General features: G+C 41.7%; 1 protein-coding gene across 1 annotated transcript; it reads right to left on the bottom strand.

The window, feature by feature from the left end:
• Positions 1-1,712: 1,712 nt before the first annotated feature.
• Positions 1,713-19,012, bottom strand: zgc:162989 (uncharacterized protein LOC100037351 homolog). Its single transcript, XM_039008906.1, has 4 exons — positions 18,650-19,012; positions 2,874-2,954; positions 2,366-2,398; positions 1,713-2,166 (listed from the first exon to the last, which is right to left on the bottom strand). The coding sequence occupies exons 1-4, from the start codon at positions 18,836-18,838 to the stop codon at positions 2,098-2,100; spliced, it is 372 nt and encodes a 123-aa protein (XP_038864834.1). The 5' UTR covers positions 18,839-19,012; the 3' UTR covers positions 1,713-2,097.
• Between the last annotated feature and the right edge of the window lie 272 nt (positions 19,013-19,284).

Genomic DNA, 19,284 nt, shown 5'->3' with positions numbered 1-19,284 from the left:
TTATTCTTTACTTTATTTGGTCAATATTTTCTTAACTCTTTCTTGGTTATGGGCTTGTAAGTAAGCGTTTCACGGTAAGGTCTACACTTGTATTCGGCGCATGTGACAAATAAAGTTTGATTTGATGAAAAGTGATTTCCTGTTGGCTTTTTTGCTGTGTGGCCTATTTTCCCACCACTAAAATAACCACAAAACATTGTCACTCTTTTGGCATACCCATAGAATTAGGAATTAGAATACTGAGTATACATAACATTAAGAACTCTTTCCATGACAGACTGACCAGGATGAATCCAGGTGAAAATATGATCCCCTTATTGATCTCACTTGTTAAATCCCCTTCAGACAGTGTAGAGGAAGGGGAAGAGACAGATTAAAGAATGATTTTTTATGCCTTGAGACAATTCAGACATGGATTGTGTATGTGTGTCTTTCAGAGGGTGAATGGGCAAGACAAAAGATTTAAGTGCCTTTGAACGGGTATGGTAGTACGTGCCAGGCGCACCGGTTTGTGGCAAGAACTGAAACGCTGCTGGGTTTTTCACGCTCAACAGTTTCCTGTGTGTATCAAGAATGGTCCACCACTGAAAGGACATCCAGCCAACTTGACACAACTGTGGGAAGCATTGGAGTCAACATGGGCCAGCATACATGTGGAACGCTTGACACCTTATAGAATCCATAACCCAGCGAATTGAGGCTGTTCTGAGGGAGAAATGGGGGGGGGGGGGGAATCAATATTAGGAAGGTGTTCCTAATGTTTGGTATACTGAGTGGAATTTAATAGGATCTCTATGGGCATACCCCTCAAGGGATTCTCCAATCTTTCACTAGGACAGCCACAGTTTCAGAAAGGTTGGTGAGGAGGATGAAAAATCAGGAGAATTACTTTAATGGAGCCCTTTGCCAAATTACCTTTAGTGTATGACAGAGAGAGAGAGAGGCAGAGTGCAGTTTTATCAGGGTGCATTACTGTCTGGCTCACTCTGGAGAGCCATAATGAAGCTCACCTCCAGGGATTTGGTCCATTAAGGCCCAGATAAAGGCCCTCTCTGTGTTTGCCTACCTTGGTTATCCCACACAGTGGCCACAGGAAGGAAATGGACAGTCGTAATGGATGCAGATAGAGATAATGGACCACCTCTATGCTATAGTTGTTGCCTGTGCTGCTGACATGCTGTCATTTTCAGTCAAGTTCTATGTTTCAATTAGACACTACCTCTGATCACAAAAAAAGGAATTTCAGACTCACAGTGAGAATGAGAATATGTATGACTTCATATGCGTAGGAGGGAGAGTAATGTAAATTAACAACAAAAAAAACATGAATATCTGTGTAATATGTGTAGAAACATTGGTGTGTTAAGGTGCAAACATGCAGAATTGTTAGAGCGATTTTAGAGTGCTTAAAACGTAACATTACCCCTCAATAATGCTGATTTATCCACTGGTGTTGAGTGGAATTATATTTTGATGGGTGAAAACAGTATTGGAAAGGTTGGCAGTACCATCGTGTAGCAAAACTGCCTTAGGGCTGTGGGGGTTGCCATTCCCGTTGCCCTACTTCTGCTGCCATTGACTATTCAATCTCTTCCTCTCGTCTCTTATAGAGTTTTCAATGTGAAGCGTGTAGCTTTTAGAACAATGCTGTTTTGATATTTATTATACACTGACTAGCTTTATCTTTCTACAAAATGACAAGTCAGCCATATACAATAGGTAGACATCCAAAGCCTTGTCTTGAAAATGTTAAGTTTTATTGACATACAACACTGTTAACAGAACAAAAATATATGTACATAAATAGGCAAACAAAAATATACAGTCTTACACAAAAACTTTCCATGTGGGTAATAGACAATACATTTAGTTACTGGTGCATTATTTGTATTGAGGAGAATCAAAACGTTAAAACGGTCCAAAAACAAAGTAATATAAAACACTAATCAAAACCCACTGTTCTCTTTACAGACCAACATTGACCCACATGTGCAGAGAGAGGGTCCCATCAACATGTAACTGCACAGACAGACATCCAGAATACAAGGTAATGGCGAGGGAGCTTTACATTGTCTTGATTCTTGATTTGACCTCTCATTATTTCTTTAGGGGTCCTGACATTTTGCGTAGGCCCTTAATCCGATAAAGCAGCCCATTAATAAAGTCCTGAGGGGGAGGAAGAAAAAACTAGATAACGCTACCTGTTTAAGCAGTTGACTGTAAAACTCTTTCTGAGACTGTGTAAGAGCAGTGAACCATTGAATTGCAACTATTTCTTTGTAGAGAACAAATGTACACTTAGCAGACTTTTGTTTCATTTTCGAGTACATGACCAAGGCTATAATGATTGCTTGTTGTATCTCACCTCTTTAGGCTTGCCACATTCCTGCAGTAACTCCTGTAAATGGTCAGAAACAAACATGGCCTCAGTAACTGATGTGGACATTGCTCTTTCACATCAAATATTGTGCAAGCACACCAACTGGGGTCAAGTGCTTGTAAAGCAATTACCCTACTTTGTTGAATATTCCTGGGTTTATGTGTAAAGTATAAACAAGGGCATGGCTGAAGTGTAAGTATTGGCTCATACTGTGACCCACAAAATGGCCTCTTGACTGGAAAATGTCTGCAGTATGTTTTCCCTGTCTATGTTTTTCTTTTAATGAGATTGTTTTATACGGCTCAAGACAAATGTATGCGGAAACAAGTTACTGAAATAATATCTTATCTCATATTGGATAACTATGACTCTGGATTTGTCAGATTGGATGTCTCTGTGTTCTGGAGTAAATGATGGGCGGGGCTAACTGACAACACTGTGTTGGTGCCTGAGCTGAGCTCCTCCCAGGGCAACCTGTCTGTAGTGTACTAACCTGCAGTCTGGATCTCTGCTCCACGTCTGACAGCTCCAGCAGCTCATCTATGTCAATCTCTAACTCTGGCATCTCCTCCTCCTGGACAGACAGACAGACAGACGGGAGGGAGGGAGGGAGGGAGGGAGGGAGGGAGGGAGGGAGGGAGGGGAAAAAAGTGGTCAGAGACAATGGACATCTTTGGAGCCCCATACACACACCCATACCACCACAGACAGACACTGGAACATTGTTTTTTTACCAGCCATGCAGACATAGATGACTGGGGCTCTCTGCCACCCCACAGTGTTTACAAACCAGTTTAACATATTTAATTCTTAACGGTACCAAAGAGAACGAGTCTCCAAGTACCACGTTTAAAAGCCATGCATGATGTACCACTACAACAATCATTTACGTGAAACCTAAAATTACGTCAAATTGTAATTTTTCCACATTTAAAGGTCGTCAATGTATTCTAAGTAGATCTACAAGACTATAGTCAACAAGACTACAACTTAGTTGTGGATGTTATTACATTGGTATTACATAGTGGTATAAAAATAATAATGATTATATTACTAACAATGATGAGATTGATGATAGAAGCATTCAGGCAAGAACAAGAGACCAGGGGCGAAGGACAGGCAACCGCCATCTAATTTCATGGATGATTTACCCAGCTGGCATTTTGCTCAACCAATAAAGTAAGAATCACTCCGGTTTAAATGTTTATGATATAAGATTGCAAGAGTTTCAGCTTCCTTATACTGGGCTCATTCCTTTACATGGCAAATGTCCTGCGCAGATTAGTCTAGGCCTAATGTGTCTTCAGAAAGTATTCATACCCCTTGACTTATTCCACAGTTTGTTGTGTTACAGCCTGAATTCAAACTTGATTAAATATATATGTTTTCTCAACCATCTACACAAATACCCCATAATGACAAAGTGAAAACATGTTTTTAGACATTTTTGCAAATGTATTGAAAATGAAAAACAGAAATACCTTATTCACACCCCAGAGTCAATACTTTGTAGAAGCACCTTTGGCAGTGATTATAGCTGTGAGTCTTTCTGGGTAATTCTTTAAGAGCTTTACACACCTGGATTGTGCAACTTTTGCCAATTACTATTTTAAAAATAATTCAAGTTCTGTCAAATCGGTTGTTGATCAGGTCTTGTCATAGACTTTCAAGTAGATTTAAGTTGAAACTGTAACTTGGCCACTCGGGAACATTCTTGGTTAACAAGTTAAATAAAGGTAAAAAAAATAAAAAACAACTCCAGTGTAGATTTGGCCTTGTGTTTTAGGTTATTGTCCTGCTGAAAGGTGAAGTGTCTGGTGGAAAGCAGACTGAACCAGGGTTTCCTCTAGGATGTTGCCTGTGCTTAGCTCCTTTCTGTTTCTTTTTTATCCTGAAAAACTCCCCAGTTCTTACCGATTACAAGCATACCCATAACATGATGCAGCCACCACTATGCTTGAAAATATGGAGAGTGGTACTCAGTAAGGTATTGGATTTGCCCCAAACATAACACATTGTATTCACGACAAAAAGTTAATTGAGCTTGGCCCATTCTTTGCAGCAGTGCTTTGCTGCAAACAGGATTAATGTTTTTGGAATATTTTTTATTCTGTACAGGCTTCCTTCGTTTAGTATTGTGGAGTAACTACAATGTTGTTGATCCATCCTCAGCTTTCTCGTATCACAGCCATTAAACTCTGTAACTGTTTTTAGCATATTACTACTTGCTAGCTTCATTTACTAACACAAAGTTGGAATCTAGCTAGCTGGCAAGTGATTTTGGGCACTGATGAACAGGGTTTGGGATCCCAGCTAGCAATGAGGAATTGGCCCAGAAGCAGCCCTCTTCCGGGGGACCGGAACTGATTGAAATCGGCCTGGAATTGGGTGTCGGACTCGGCCTGGAAAGAAAAATGAATGACTGCCCAGAATCGGCCCAAGTACATCGGGTCCTTTCAGTCTATCGGAATTCAGCCGACTTTGCCGGCATCTACCAGAATCCCCCCAGAAGCGGCCCGATGCAAATTTAAATAAATGTATACAAAATTACCCGATTTAGTAATTTTAAATATTACTATTATACATTTTATGCATACAAATTATACACATTAACCCCCCCAAAAAATGTATGTCAGAGGAAACACTGTACACCTGGTGACCGTGTGTCACGCCTTGACCTTAGAGAGCCTTTTTATTTCTCTATTTGGTTAGGTCAGGGTTTGATTTGGGTGGGCATTCTAGGTTTTCTATTTCTTTGTTGGCCGGGTATGGTTCCCAATCAGAGACAGCTGTCTATCGTTGTCTCTGATTGGGGATCATACTTAAGCAGCCTTTTTTCCACCTTTAGTTTGGGGATCTTGTTTTTGTACTTTTGCTTTCCAGCCCTACAGAACTGAGCGTTTCGTTTTGTATTTGTTGTTTTATCGGTGTCATCAATAAAAGAAAGATGTACGCCTACCACGCTGCACCTTGGTCCGATCCTTCCATCAACGAGCGTGACACCGTGTCAGTGTGCATGCGTCTGGCCTGCCACAGGAGTCGCTACCCAGCTAGCACAGTGGATCTGGGCCGATTCCGGCTGAGAGTCAGGGCACTCGGCTGAGAGTCAGACTCGGCCGACGTCATGTGGCCCAAGTCTGGGCCACCTTCAGCAGTATTACTTATGGCTAGGATGCGGGGATTGAGCTCGGGCCGATACTGGTGTGAGTTATCTGGCCCAAATGTATTACTTGGGGCTCGAGCCGATTCCAGTGAGAGTTATCTGGCCCAAATATATATATTACTGTACTTGGGGCTCGGGCCGATTCCAGTGAGAGTTATCTGGCCTGAATATATTACTTGGGGCTCGGGCCGATTGGGGCTACTCTTTGGCAGATTATTACACGGGCTGCTTTATATAATTAACATTTCATTATTTATTTATTTTTTCCATATTTTCCTCATTGTTTCTGTGATTCACATTTAAATTATTTAAGAGTCCTGTGTACTATTTTAGAATTTTCATACTTTGTGCAAGGCAATTGATAAGCATTAAAAACTTTGTGGATGGAACTTTCCGAGTGGCGCAGCGGTCTAAGACACTGCATCACAGTGCAAACTGTCATCAAGGCAAAGGGTGTGTCACACCCTGACCTTAGAGAGACTTTTTTATGTCTCTTTTTGGTTTGGTCAGGGTTTGATTTGGGTGGGCATTCTATGTCCTTTATTTCTATGATTTGTCTTTCTATGTTTTGGCCGGGTATGGTTCTCAATCAGGGACAATTGTCTATCATTGTCTCTGATTGGGAATCATACTTAGGCAGCCCTTTTTCCCACCTGTGATTGTGGGTAGTTACCTTTGTTAGTGGCACTATAGCCCTCGGAAGCTTCACGGTCGTTTATCTTGTTTCTTGTTTTGTTGGCAACATTCTATAATAAAAGGAATTGTACGCTCACCACACTGCACTGCACCTTGGTCCACTTCTTTCGACGGCCATGACAGGGTGGCTACTTTGAAGAATCTAAAATATGAAATATATTTTGATTTGTTTTACACGTTTTTGATTACGACGTGATTCAATATGTGTTATTTCATAGTTTTGATGTCTTCACTATTCTACAATGTAGAAAATAGTAAAAAATAAAGAAAACCCCTGGAATGAGTAGGTGTATTCAAACTTTTGACTGGTACTGTATATATCCATTGATTCTTTTAGAATATAACTTATAAATGCCTCATGAGCTAAGTTCAACTGTCACACTCCATGAGAACCCTAAATATAAGCTTGTTTTTTTTCAATGTTTGTAAACATTGTAAATGTTAACCAACACGGTATAGCCTCATACCATGTTTAAAACAATAATTTCAATATCATGGATGGGCAGTCCTACTAGGTTACCTAAACCAATCAGTGTTATTAGTTGATAATACTCAGATATCTAAAGGAAACCTTTCCCAGGAACCATGTTGTTCTGAAAAGAGAATAAGTGGAAGTCAGACAAGACTGATTTAAGAGGCTTGTGCTGCCGACCAATCAAAATATACCAAAACAAGTCATACGCAGATTGTTAATCTGAGGTCATCTGCATTGTGCAGAGGCTGTAACGAGTTAAATAGGCATCAAGAATTTAGTACTGTATACATTGAAATACAAGCCTTATTGACTTACATTTGTAAATTAATAATGACCCAACTGCACTCTGAATTATATTTATAAAGAGTAAAGGACAATATGTTCATTTGATGTGTGTTTCAGTATCTTTTTCCCTACTCTTGAATGAGTGTTTTGTCACATCATTAAGAATTGCAACTATTTTCCTAAAAGGTGTGAAGTTGGGGGCGCTGTTGGAAGCCAAGGATGTAGAACGCGTTTCCATATCGTTCCTGAGTTAGTGACCAAATGTATATATTTAACTTTGCAAAATTGTATATATTTCTGTTTGGTCAGGCGTCTGAAGAGACCTCTAAACAATTCAGATCAAGTCTGAGAAATGTAAATTTGTAATGTCATCTACCCGGCCAAAAACGGAGTATGCAAGAGCAGGCCGCAGCAAGCACGCACCCTCTCCTGATTCACCCCCACCACCGGATGCTACGGCTAATGTCAGCCCCACGGGAACACTGACTGTGGAGCTGTGTCACGAATCCCGCCGAAGATGGTGCCTCTTCCTGTTCGGGCGGCGCTCGGCGGTCGTCGTCACCGGCCTACTAGCTGCCATCGATTCTTTTCTTTTTGTTTCTGTTAGTTTGGGCTGATTGGGTGCACCTGTTTTGAGTTTAGTTTTGTGGGTAGGCTATTTTAGGGCAGTAAGCCCGCTGGCTTTTGTGCGGGCTTGTTTATCTGTTATTTGGTGTTGGATTGTGGATTTCTTATTTTTTCTGGACATTTTAGTCCTGTGTTTTTGGACTCGTCTTTTCATGCACCCGTGTGTTTAGGGCATGATCGTTTTCCCTGTCAACTGGAAAATAAATCCACTTTCTTGAAACCCTGCTCTCTGCGCTTGACTCCTCCACCCAGTATTCCTAGCAGCTCTGACAAGCTGCTACAATCCGTGATGGGCAGCCTCAAAATGTACTCTCTCTACCAATCTCAGGTCAGAGATATCAATGGTCAAATACGAGCTGAAAAAATCTATAGAGAGTATACAGAAAAAGCTTGACGCCTACGGAGCTGCCTTATTGGAGCTGGAGCGCGGTGCTACAGACCACAGCACTTGCATTAGCGAGGCTAACGTTGGCTCATTAAAAACTAGGGTGGCATACCTTGACAATAGATGCGAAGATATGGAAAGTAGAATGCGGAGGATCAACATTCATCTTCTGGGAATACCGGAGGGAGTGGAGGGCCCAAGACCGACGGAGTTCATGGCCCAGCTGCTCCAGGAGCTGCTCGGCCTGGAGGAGAAGCCGCTGCAAGACTGGGCCCACCGCACCCTGCGTAGCCGACCCCGGGATGGAGAACCCCAGTAACCATTTGTCATCAGGGTGCACTTCTTTCACGTCTGCAATGACATACTGTGGAGATCGGGAGAAGCATCTCCTCTCCTCTACAAGGGTAAAAGAGTATCGATATTAGCGGACTACACCACGGCTGTGGCTAAGAAGCTACACCACGGCTGTGGCTAAGAAGCGGCTAGCTTCGGAGCTGTGAAGCGCCAGCTGCGCGCCTGCCCGGGCGTGAAGTTCGGCCTCATCTACCCTGCAGTTCTGAGTCTGACTTTACCCGACGGCTCCACGCACAGATTCGAGCGACCGATTTCATCAACAAGAATGTGAAAGCGGCTGTTGTACCGCATGGTGTGGAACAAATGGTTGGTTAGCTGGTCTTGTTAGCAGGCTAGTTAGCAGGCCGGCTGGCAGACTGGTTGGCAAGCGAAGCCAACCTTGTTGGGTTCATTGACACTTGAATGTCGTTCTTTTTTTTCTTTTCATTTCCAACCCATGTTGGTGAGTATACAGTTGACTCCCCACTATAATGTGATACAATGCAGATATGTGTAAGGACTGGGTGTCGGAGTGCGAAGTCAGGCGCAGGAAGACAGAGGATACAATGATCACGTTCATTTAATGAACCACTGACAAACAACGGCCACCCCACTTGACACTGGGTGCTCCCAATAAACTGCCCCAGACACGGGGAACGAAAACAGTTCAGAAAATGCACACTAACACAAACACGTAACGATCAGACTAACAAACACCAAGCTTACAATAAAACAATCCCGCACAAAGAAACGGGCGGGCCGGCTGACAGATAAAGCCCAACTAATTACGAACAAACACAAAACAGGTGTAACCAATGAACACATAAGGAGGGGGAGGAAAAAGATCAGTGGCAGCTAATAGGCCGGTGACGACGACCGCCGAGCGCCAGCCGAACGGGAAGGAGAGCCTGCTTCGGTCGGAGTCGTGACAGTATGCATATATATATTCTTTATTTCACTCACATTATTGCTTTTAATTTGTATCATTACTATTCTATTTTGATCTAAGCCTTGATCTTATTTTTTTTTTAAATCTATTGCCAATGTCTGGCTGTTTTCATGGTTCAGTTGCAGTTTTACCACTTTTATTGCTCTTAAACCTCTCTTAACCAAGGTTAGTTTTCCTTAGACTCTACTGGGGACCAATCTATGCATGTTTGGTTTACTCTGGTTAAATGGTCACACATCTCAGGTAGCACAGAGTAAGAGTTATCATGCTTTGCTCTAAACATTTTTTGTATTTAGGGTTTTGCTTGCATCTCAGTTGGGGAGATACTTCGGCAAGGGAGGTTGTGAGGGAAGGGGTTTTTCCCTCTTTATTTGTACATAGTTTTTAATGTTTTTTTGCGCTTCGTCGCTTGTCTTTGTTTTTAAAATTTGCGCTTTTAGGGTAAACTACGATCTTTAGTTTCCATTGTACCTTGTCCTTTACATGTCCTCTCTCTCTTAAGACATGCCTAGTGTAGCCCATCCAGCTGGAGGGAATGGTTTTAATTTTCTTACTTGGAATTGCAGGGGCATCAATAACCCAGTTAAACGTAGTAAGGTGCTACACCACCTTCATTAGCTGAAAGCTCACATCATCTTTCCCCAAGAAACTCATCTGAAGGTATCACAACAGTCAAGTCTTAGGTGCAGATGGGTGGGTCAGATGTTCCATTACTCATTTCAGAATAAGGCAAGAGGGGTGGCTATTTTACTTCACAGATCGGTACCTTTTACATGTTCTAATGTGATCGCAGATCCACATGGTAGATACATAATTGTCAGTGGTAGGCTGCTCAATACGAATGTACTTCTTGTTAATATTTGTGCTCCTTGTTGGGACAATGGTGATTTCTTTCAACCGGTTTTGTCTACACTCCCGATATGCCCTCCCATATGTTGATCTTAGGTGGTGACTTTAACTGTTGGTTAGACGCACATTTGGATCAATCCTCCACTAAACCTATTACCTTGTCAACATCAGCTAGAGTTGTCCGAACCTTTATGTCTGAATACGCAGTTTCAGACCTTTGGAGAATGTTTAATCCATTTGGAAAAGCATACTCTTTTTTTCTCATCGGTTCACCACACTTTTACGTGCATAGACTACTTCCTTGTAGATAACAGACTTCTCCATTCCATGTCTTCATGTTCATATAATCCAATGTATCTGACCATGCCCCTGTTACTATGAAAGTGGTCTTTCAAACCGTTGACAACCTGCGACCGCCTTGGCGGCTAAATACTCAACTGCTCAGTAATGAACACTGTCAATTTTGTTTTGGGTCAAATGTACTTTTTCATGAGTACAAATAGAACCCAAAACATCTCTGCGTCTACTCTCTGGGAATCTTTGAAAGCTTATATCAGAGGTGAAATTATTTCCTACACCGCACATGAGAACAAACACGCTGTATTGCCCAATTAGATTACATTTATGCCGTTTCACCATCTCCAGATATTTATAAGGAGCATTTAACTTTGCAAGCAGAATTTGACACATTTTTAATAGACCAGGTTACTGAACTGCTTGTCAAGTCTAGGAACACTACGAACAAGGAGATAAAGCCAGTAAATTATTAGCTCACAAGTTACGCCAACTATCATCATCACACCAGATTCCTAAAATTGGTAAATCGTCTGGTATATCATTAGATCCTAGGGGGATCAGTGATGAGTTCAAGAAATTAGAGCAGCTGATCACTGTTGAAGAATTGTCTAATGCTGTCAAATCCCTTCAATCCGGGAGAAGCTCAGGGCCTGACGGCTACTCTGCAGAGTTTTATAAAAAAGCTTCTCTCCAAAATAGCCCCTATTCTAATTGAAATGTACAATGAAGCATTTGTAAATGCTGCTCTCCCACAGACTCTCACTCAGGCAACCATTTGTCTTTTCTTTATAAAAACAAATACCCTCTTGACTGTGTATCATACCATCCAATTTGCCTGATAAATGTCGACTACAAAATTCTAGCCAACTTCTGGAAACAGTCCTCCCATCAATTATCTCTCTGGATCAAACAGGATTTATTAAAAATAGACACTCATTCTTCAATCTTCGACGATTATTTAATATTATATATAATCCCTCTGTCACCAATGCCTTTGAAGCCATTAAATCCCTGGATGCAGAGAAAGCCTTTGACCGGGTGGAATGGAAATACCTTTTTTGCACCAAATTCATTACTTGGATAAGACTTCTGTACTCATCCCCTCAAGCCTCTGTCAGGACTAATAACTCTCAATCAGATTGCTTCCCTTTGCAACGATTGACACGCCAGGGTTGCCATTTATGTCCCTTACTGTTTGCCCTCGCCATAGAACCCCTTGCAGTAGGTATAGGTATAGGTATAGTCAGATACGGACACGAACACAAACTGTCTTTATATGCAGATGATTTATTATTATACACATCCGACCGTTCTGTTTCTGTTCTTGCTGCCCTTGCCACTTTCACATCCTTCAGTCACTTATCAGGGTATAAACTGAATCTCAGTAAAAGCGAATTGATGCAGCACAATGTGGCCGCCAAAAATGTCCCTTTACATAACTTGCTATTTAAAATTGCTCACAGTAGTTTTATTTATATCGGGCTGCACGTCACAATAAGATTTGAAAACCTTCATCAGGCCAACTTTGCTCCTCTTTTAACCCGTACTAAGGGTGATTTGGAACGCTGGTCTTTGCTACACCTCTCCTTAGTCGCAATAAGTAATTATATTAAAATGAATACTCTCCCTAAATTCTTATATCTCTATAAGTGCCTACCGATTTTTCTTCCCAAAACGTTTTTCAAAAAGATCGACGGCCTAATTCTTCCTTTTATATGGGACAAAAAGCCCCCTAGGATACGAAAACAGCTTTTGCAGAGGCCCAAACCAGACGGCGGTCTAGCGCTACCGGGTTTCAGATTCTATTATTGATTCTATTATTATCTATTAACCTTAGGATCATTCAGTACAGGTTGCAGAGCAGAGAGATACTCCCACCCCCAATTTGGCTAGAGATGGAGGCCGCCTCATTTATACCGGCATCATTGTCTTCCCTCACTCCTCCGTTACAGGCCCTTACTCCTCCTTCACCCAAAACACATGTCAAAACAACATTGAAGATCTGGAATCAATTTAGACACCACTTTGGGTTTCAGACAACCTCTTATTTCGCTCCGGTAGCCTCAAACCCAGCTTTTCCCCCATCTATGGTTGATGGTGCTTTCTCAACATGGTCTAGTCTTGGTATTAAAAGATTTAGAGATCTTTATATTAACAATACATTTAGTACGTTTGAACAATTATCAGCTAAATGTGGTCACCCCAGACATAATTTCTTTAGGTTCTTACAAATCCGGAGTTGGGTCCATAGCAAAGATCCCCGATTCCCCACACTTCCTGGTGAAACACAGTTTGACACATTTCTTATCCCACTTCCTACTCTGAAAGACACCTTGTCAATAATCTATAGTCAACAATATTAAATCCTCATGGGAGGAGGAACTGGGTGAGGAAATATCTGATGAACTATGGGAAGGGGCACTCAAAAGGGTACATACCTCTTCTATTTGTGCTCGGCACGGTCTCATTCAATGCAAACTCATTCATAGGGCTCACTGGACCAAAGTAAGATTATCCAAAATTTACAAGGTTGTGAAGCCTAATTGTGTACGATGTAACCAGTCTCCTGCTAACCATGTACACATGTTTTGGTGTTGCCCATCTCTTGTTGGTTTCTGGAAAGACATCTTTAATACACTTTCAGAATTAAGCGGCACACAGAACGAACCAGACCCTCTTATTGCATTATTTGTGGTTTCCTTACCCACATTACAACTGACCAAAATGAATAAGGATGTAATTGTCTTTGTCACTTTGTTAACAAGACAATTCATTTTACTTAGATGGAAATCCTCTGTACCCCCTTCTCATGCAGTTTGGATTAAATCCGTTTTGAATTGCATAAAGTTGGAAAAACACACACTCAATGGATCTATAGACAAATTCTATGCAATGTGGGCTCCCTTTTTCATATGTTAAATGACTACATTTCCATGTTGTTCCAGAGTGATGTATATTTATAAATCGGTGATGTAAGAGGCCTAGTATGTGTATACATGGTATCTGGGATGTTAAGGAGGACTGTATTATCTGTGCCAGTTGTCCTGTAACAACTGTATCAAAATATATATATTTTTGTCTTAGTTTTTTGTGTTGTTATATTTCTGTCTCACTCTTTGTTTTGCTGTATTGTTGTCTTTGATTTGTTGTTTTATATTACTACCAAATAACTTACAAGTGCAATTATTTTGTAAATGCTGGTGTTGAAAATCCAATAAACAAAGTAAAAGAAAATATATATATTTATATATATTTTAAAGGTGTGAAGTCAGCAATATGGTTCAGTGCCACTGCCACTCAGACCCAACCAGCTGGCTACTTGTATACATTAGAGATGTCTCTAAATAACTCTGTAATGATACAGGGGGCTGACAGTAAATGCTTCTACACGGAAGAGTCAGAGTACCCAACCACAGCGAAACCTGCCTTCCCCTGAGTTCATGCGAAATGAATGCCATTAGCCAAAGCACATGGACCAACCATGTCTCCCCCGGCCACACCAGTCGGTGGTGTCTACCAAACAACTAATCCACCTCAGATAGACTGGAGTTTGTCAAGACACCACTGAAATCCGACATGAAAACAATAGCTCCTTAAATCCTCATAGAGGTAGGACATACTTAGGGCCATGAGTTTTTTTCTGACTGCGTGACCTGCCCAGGAAACCTTGCTGGCCCTAGTCGTACTGTTTAAATGTTGTTTTATCCATACAGGGCTGTGCTACAATTGAAATAGAAACCCACAAAGACTGTATCTACCAGACAACAGGTCTGTTTCATATGGCAGGCCCCATAACTACAATAACAAAGGAGTACTGTCGAGGTACTGTTACTGCTACTGTCTGTTATCATCTCATCAATCATGCAGGGATCCCATCCCTCCGTCATGAAGGGCCTTCTCTCTCAGGGATTCCCCCAGACTAATTAGCACAGTCTGGAACTCAAACAGTTAAACCTAATAACATTAGTCTTGTACTGATTATATGTTCAAAACATCTGCTGTACGTGATACTTATGATAATAATAAGAATAACTCTATACATTGGCATGAAAATTATAAATAGCAAGACTGACTTCATAGAGATTCCACAACAGTATACCATGACGCATTTCAGGGATCTTTGTGTATATATATACTACCGTTCAAAAGTTTGGGGTCACTTAAAAATGTCCTTGTTTTTGAAAGAAAAGCTATTTTTTTATCCATTAAAATAACATAAAATTGATCAGAAATACAGTGTAGACATTGTTAATGTTGTAAATGACTATTGCAGCTGGAAATGGCTGATTTCTTTTATGGAATATCTACATAGGCGTACAGAGGCCCATTATCAGCAACCATCACTCCTGTGTTCCAATGGCACATTGTGTTAGCTATTCCAAGTTGATCATTTTAAAAGGCTAATTGATCATTAGAAAACTCTTTTGCAATTATGTTAGCAGAGCTGAAAACTGTTGTTCTGTTTAAAGAAGCAATAAAACTGGCCTTCTTTAGACTGGTTGAGTATCTGGAGCATCAGCATTTGTGGGTTCGATTACAGGCTCAAAATGGCCAGAAACAAAGAACAAGGAACACCTGTTAATTGAAATGCATTCCTCATGAAGCTGGTTGAAAGAATGCCAAGAGTGTGCAAAGCTGTCATCAAGGCAAAGGTTGGCTACTTTGAAGACTCTCAAATATAATATATATATATTTAGGAATAAGGGTAATGCAAACCTTACAAAATGCCAAACGCTATTACAGGGGTTTTATTAAAATCACCCAGGCTTAGCTCACATGCATGGGCTCTCTACTGGCCAGATCTGGTGGAGACTCTGGGTGTCTGCCACCAGAATGGCAGTGGAGGCTGGAATAATGCACGGCTCACAATAATGGCTGGAACGGAACAAATGGAATGGCATCAAACACGGAAACCACGTGTTTGATCTATTTGATACCATTCCACCTATTCTACTCCAGCCATTACCATGAGCCAGTCCTCCCCAATTAAGGTGCCACCAACCTCCTGTGCAGACTGGCTGTAATAAATGTCTCTCCCTCCCATATCAGTGTTTTAAAATGTATTTTATTTCACCTTTATTTAACCAGGTAGGCCAGTTGAGAACAAGTTCTCATTTACAACTGCGACCTGGCCAAGATAAAGCAAAGCAGTGCGACAAAAACAACAACACAGAGTTACACATGGGGTAAACAAACGTACAGTCAATAACACAATAGAAAAATCTGTATACAGTGTGTGCAAATGAAGTAAGGAGGTAAGGCAATAAATAGGCCAATAGTGGCGAAGTAATTACAATTGAGCAATTTACACTGGAGTGATATATGTGCAGATGAGGATGTGCAAGCAGAAATACTGGTGTGCAAAAGAGCAGAAAAACCAAAACAAATATGGGGATGAGGTAGGTAGTTGGTTGGATGGGCTATTTACAGATGGGCTGTGTACAGCTGCAGCGATCGGTAAGCTGCTCTGACAGCTGACGCTTAAAGTTAGTGAGGGAGATATAAATCTCCAACTTCAGTGATTTTTGCAATTTGTTCCAGTCATTGGCAGCAGAGAACTGTAAGGAAAGGCGGCCAAATGAGGTGTTGACCTTTGGGGGTGACCAGTGAAATATACCTGCTGGAGCGCCTGCTAATGGTGGGTGTTGCTATGGTGACCAGTGAGCTGAGATAAGGCGGAGCTATACCTAGCAAAGACTTATAGATAACCTGGAGCAAGTGATGGGTAGCACACAGGTCGCAGTGGTGGGTAGTATATTGAATGATGTGTTGAATGGGATCTTGTTGAACCTGATGCCCTGGCCCACAGGCCACAGTCGCTGCCCTCTAACTATACACTTTCGATGCATTTATTTGGAAATGTGTTGCTACTGAGGATATGCTGCTGTCTGTGTTCATTTAGACCTCATCATAAACTCACCAGGTCACTACATTACCGTGACTCCCCTCCTCTTATCTCAATTTTATAGCTAGGACCCTGAGTTTTTCCAGACCACATGACCTGACCAGGAAAAACTCTGTGCCCGAGCTAGACTATAGGTTTTTCCAGGTCAAGTATTATGGTCAGGAAAAACTCTTAGCCCTACATATAGCTATTCTCAGGAACTAAAACTTTCATAAGGACACCACTCACATGTGATGCTCTCTCATGCCCTGAAGTGTCAGTAAGCCATATGCAGAATTATTTTTTGTTAGTGGAGGAGAATGTTTTGGTTGGAGGCACTCAGACCATCTGTGGTCACTCACTGCCCCAGCCCAAGTTTCTCCTCCAGTTTCTCCTCAATCAGGACAGTAAAATGAGAAACATCACCCTCCTCCACCCCCACCTACCCCAATCCAGCTTCAACCAGAGGCTGTTACAGTGGTGCAAAGTACTTAAGTAAGTACAACTTAAGTCGTTTTTTTGGGGTATCTGTACTTTACTATTTATATTGACAACTTTTACTTTTACTCCATTACATTCCTAAAGAAAATATGTACTTTTTACTCCCATACATTTTCCATGACACCCAAAAATATTTTTGAATGCTCAGGCAGGACAGAAATATGGTCAAATTCACGCACCTATCAATATAACACGTTGTCATCCCTACTGCCTCTGATATGGCGGACTCACTAAACACAAATACTGCATTTCTAAATTATGTCTCGGTGTTGGAGTGTGCCACTGTCTGTTCCTAAAAATATATACATTTGTCCTGTCTGGCTGGCTTAAAGGTCCAATGCAGCCATTTTTTATCTCAATATCAAATCATTTCTGGACAACAGTTTCCTGTGATTGTTTTAAATTAAAATGCTCCAAAATAAACAAAAATAGCTTCTTAGCAAAGAGTAATTTCTCAAGCCAGAATTTAGCTAGGATGGTCTGAGAGTGGTCTGAGTGGGGAGGGGAAAACTGAAAACTACCTGTCATTGGCAGAGAGGTTTGAAACGAATTAACTAATTTACCACCTGGTGAAGTCCCACCAAAATAGGTTGACATTTCAGGTGGTCTTTTCAAACAGCTTTTACACAAAAAGGGCATAATCATAATTTTCACAATTTCACAGTATTATTCCAACCTCATATTGTGGAAATATTTCTAAAACACATGAATATCACGTTTTGACTGCACTGGGCCTTTAATATCTGTAATTTAATGTATGACAATTGAGAACTTTTTCTACCACTGTACTTAAGCACATTTAAAACCAGATACTTCCAGACTTTTACTCAAGTTGTATTTTACCTGGTGATTTTCACTTTTACTTGACTAATTTTCTATTAAAGGTATCTTTACTTTTACTCAAGTATGACAATTTAGTACTTTTTCCACCATCAGGTGGACGCCCATGCTCCTGAAGACATCCCTCTGACTCCGCTGTGCCATTCCTCTTCATGTGGGAGACAGACTTCTGTTGCCATGGCATTCCCAGCAAATTGTTGCAGCCTCCGAATAGCAGTGCAGTTATGACACGGGGGTCCTACGATCTCCACACAGGGCTCCCAGTCATAATCTATTAAATCAATTATGCAAATGCACAGTGTCTCCGTTTGTGGTGTGCAGTTCTGGCCTTAAGTAGTTATATAGGCAGCCTCCCTGTCAAGATCTAGGCTGTAAACCTCAAGTTCTTAGATGTGTTCTGATAGCAAACTGGCCAGAGGCAACAGGGATTTGCCTCCCTGTCTGAACCCATGTCACAGGGGGGTTGATGCTCATCTTCTGAGGACAGAGGCTGCTGCCACAATAGTACTGTCTGTGTAGTGTTCATTAATAAGGAAAAGGGTGATTGTATCAGCCAATGGCTATATTTATGTTACATAATGTTTGGTTATCTCTTGAATGCTGTATGTATGTCCATTCAGCGATCAGGAAAGGGTATACAATCATTTAATATGATGTATAATCATCCTAATATGATGGTAATATAATGCGTATCTTATCACTAGTTTGTTACACAACCCCCAAGAAAACTACCAATCAGAGCTCTATATTCTGTGCTTAACACCAAAGCAGTGTGGGAAAATAATTTGCTGCCAGTAAATGAAGCCTGGATCAATGCACACACAGCCACACCTCTGTTCAGACACTCCACTCTCCCTCTCTTTTTTCTTCACATGTTGTGTAACCCTCCTCAGGCACCTGTTCTGCTCCGTACCTCCCCTGCGCTCTACCCATACAGCCCCTGGGACCTAGCTAACTGTGCCTGTAGCAGCCTTGCACGACCTACCTCACAGTCAAAGAGCAGGTGCAGCTGATTGTCGATCCACTCCTCGATATCCAGCCTCCTCTGCAGGTCCTTGCGGTTGTATTTGACGGTCAGCTTGCCCAGTTTGCGATGTGGAGGCTCCTCTGTTTTGTCTGCAGACTGGAACATCACCCTGGACTGGGTGCCTGGCTCCGACGCCATGCCTGCCATGGCCTCGGGAAAACAGCTGAGGAAACACAGAGCCGTCTCTCTCGTTCTATCTCTCCCTCTGTCTCTGGTGCTCTCACTCCCACCCTCTCTCTTCGCTGTCTTGTGTGCTCGCTCTTTTTCTTCTTCTCTTGCTCTAGCTCTCCTACCTATCTATCTTGCTTGCTTGCTCTGTCTATCTCTGTCTGCTCGTCTCTCTCTCTCTAGTTCTCTCCTTCCCTCTCTTTCCCTCCCTCACACCCTACCTTGCAAGCTCGCTGCCTGTGGAGGATGGTAATGAAATACTCCTCTGTGTGTGTGTGTGTGTCTCAGTAGGTGTGTGTCTGGGTGTGTTTGCTATCCTTCTCTCTCAAGTGGGAGAGCATAGGTCAATTACAGAGTGATAAAGACTAAGGGTTGAGGGGGGAACCAAAGCTAGGAGTATGGCAGCTGTTAGCAATAATTCTATT

Source organism: Salvelinus namaycush, chromosome 15 (assembly GCF_016432855.1).
Source record: "Salvelinus namaycush isolate Seneca chromosome 15, SaNama_1.0, whole genome shotgun sequence".
Classification (NCBI taxonomy): domain Eukaryota; kingdom Metazoa; phylum Chordata; class Actinopteri; order Salmoniformes; family Salmonidae; genus Salvelinus; species Salvelinus namaycush.
The sequence above is the reverse complement of the archived record's forward strand: the minus strand, read 5'-3'. Positions and strand labels throughout refer to the sequence as shown.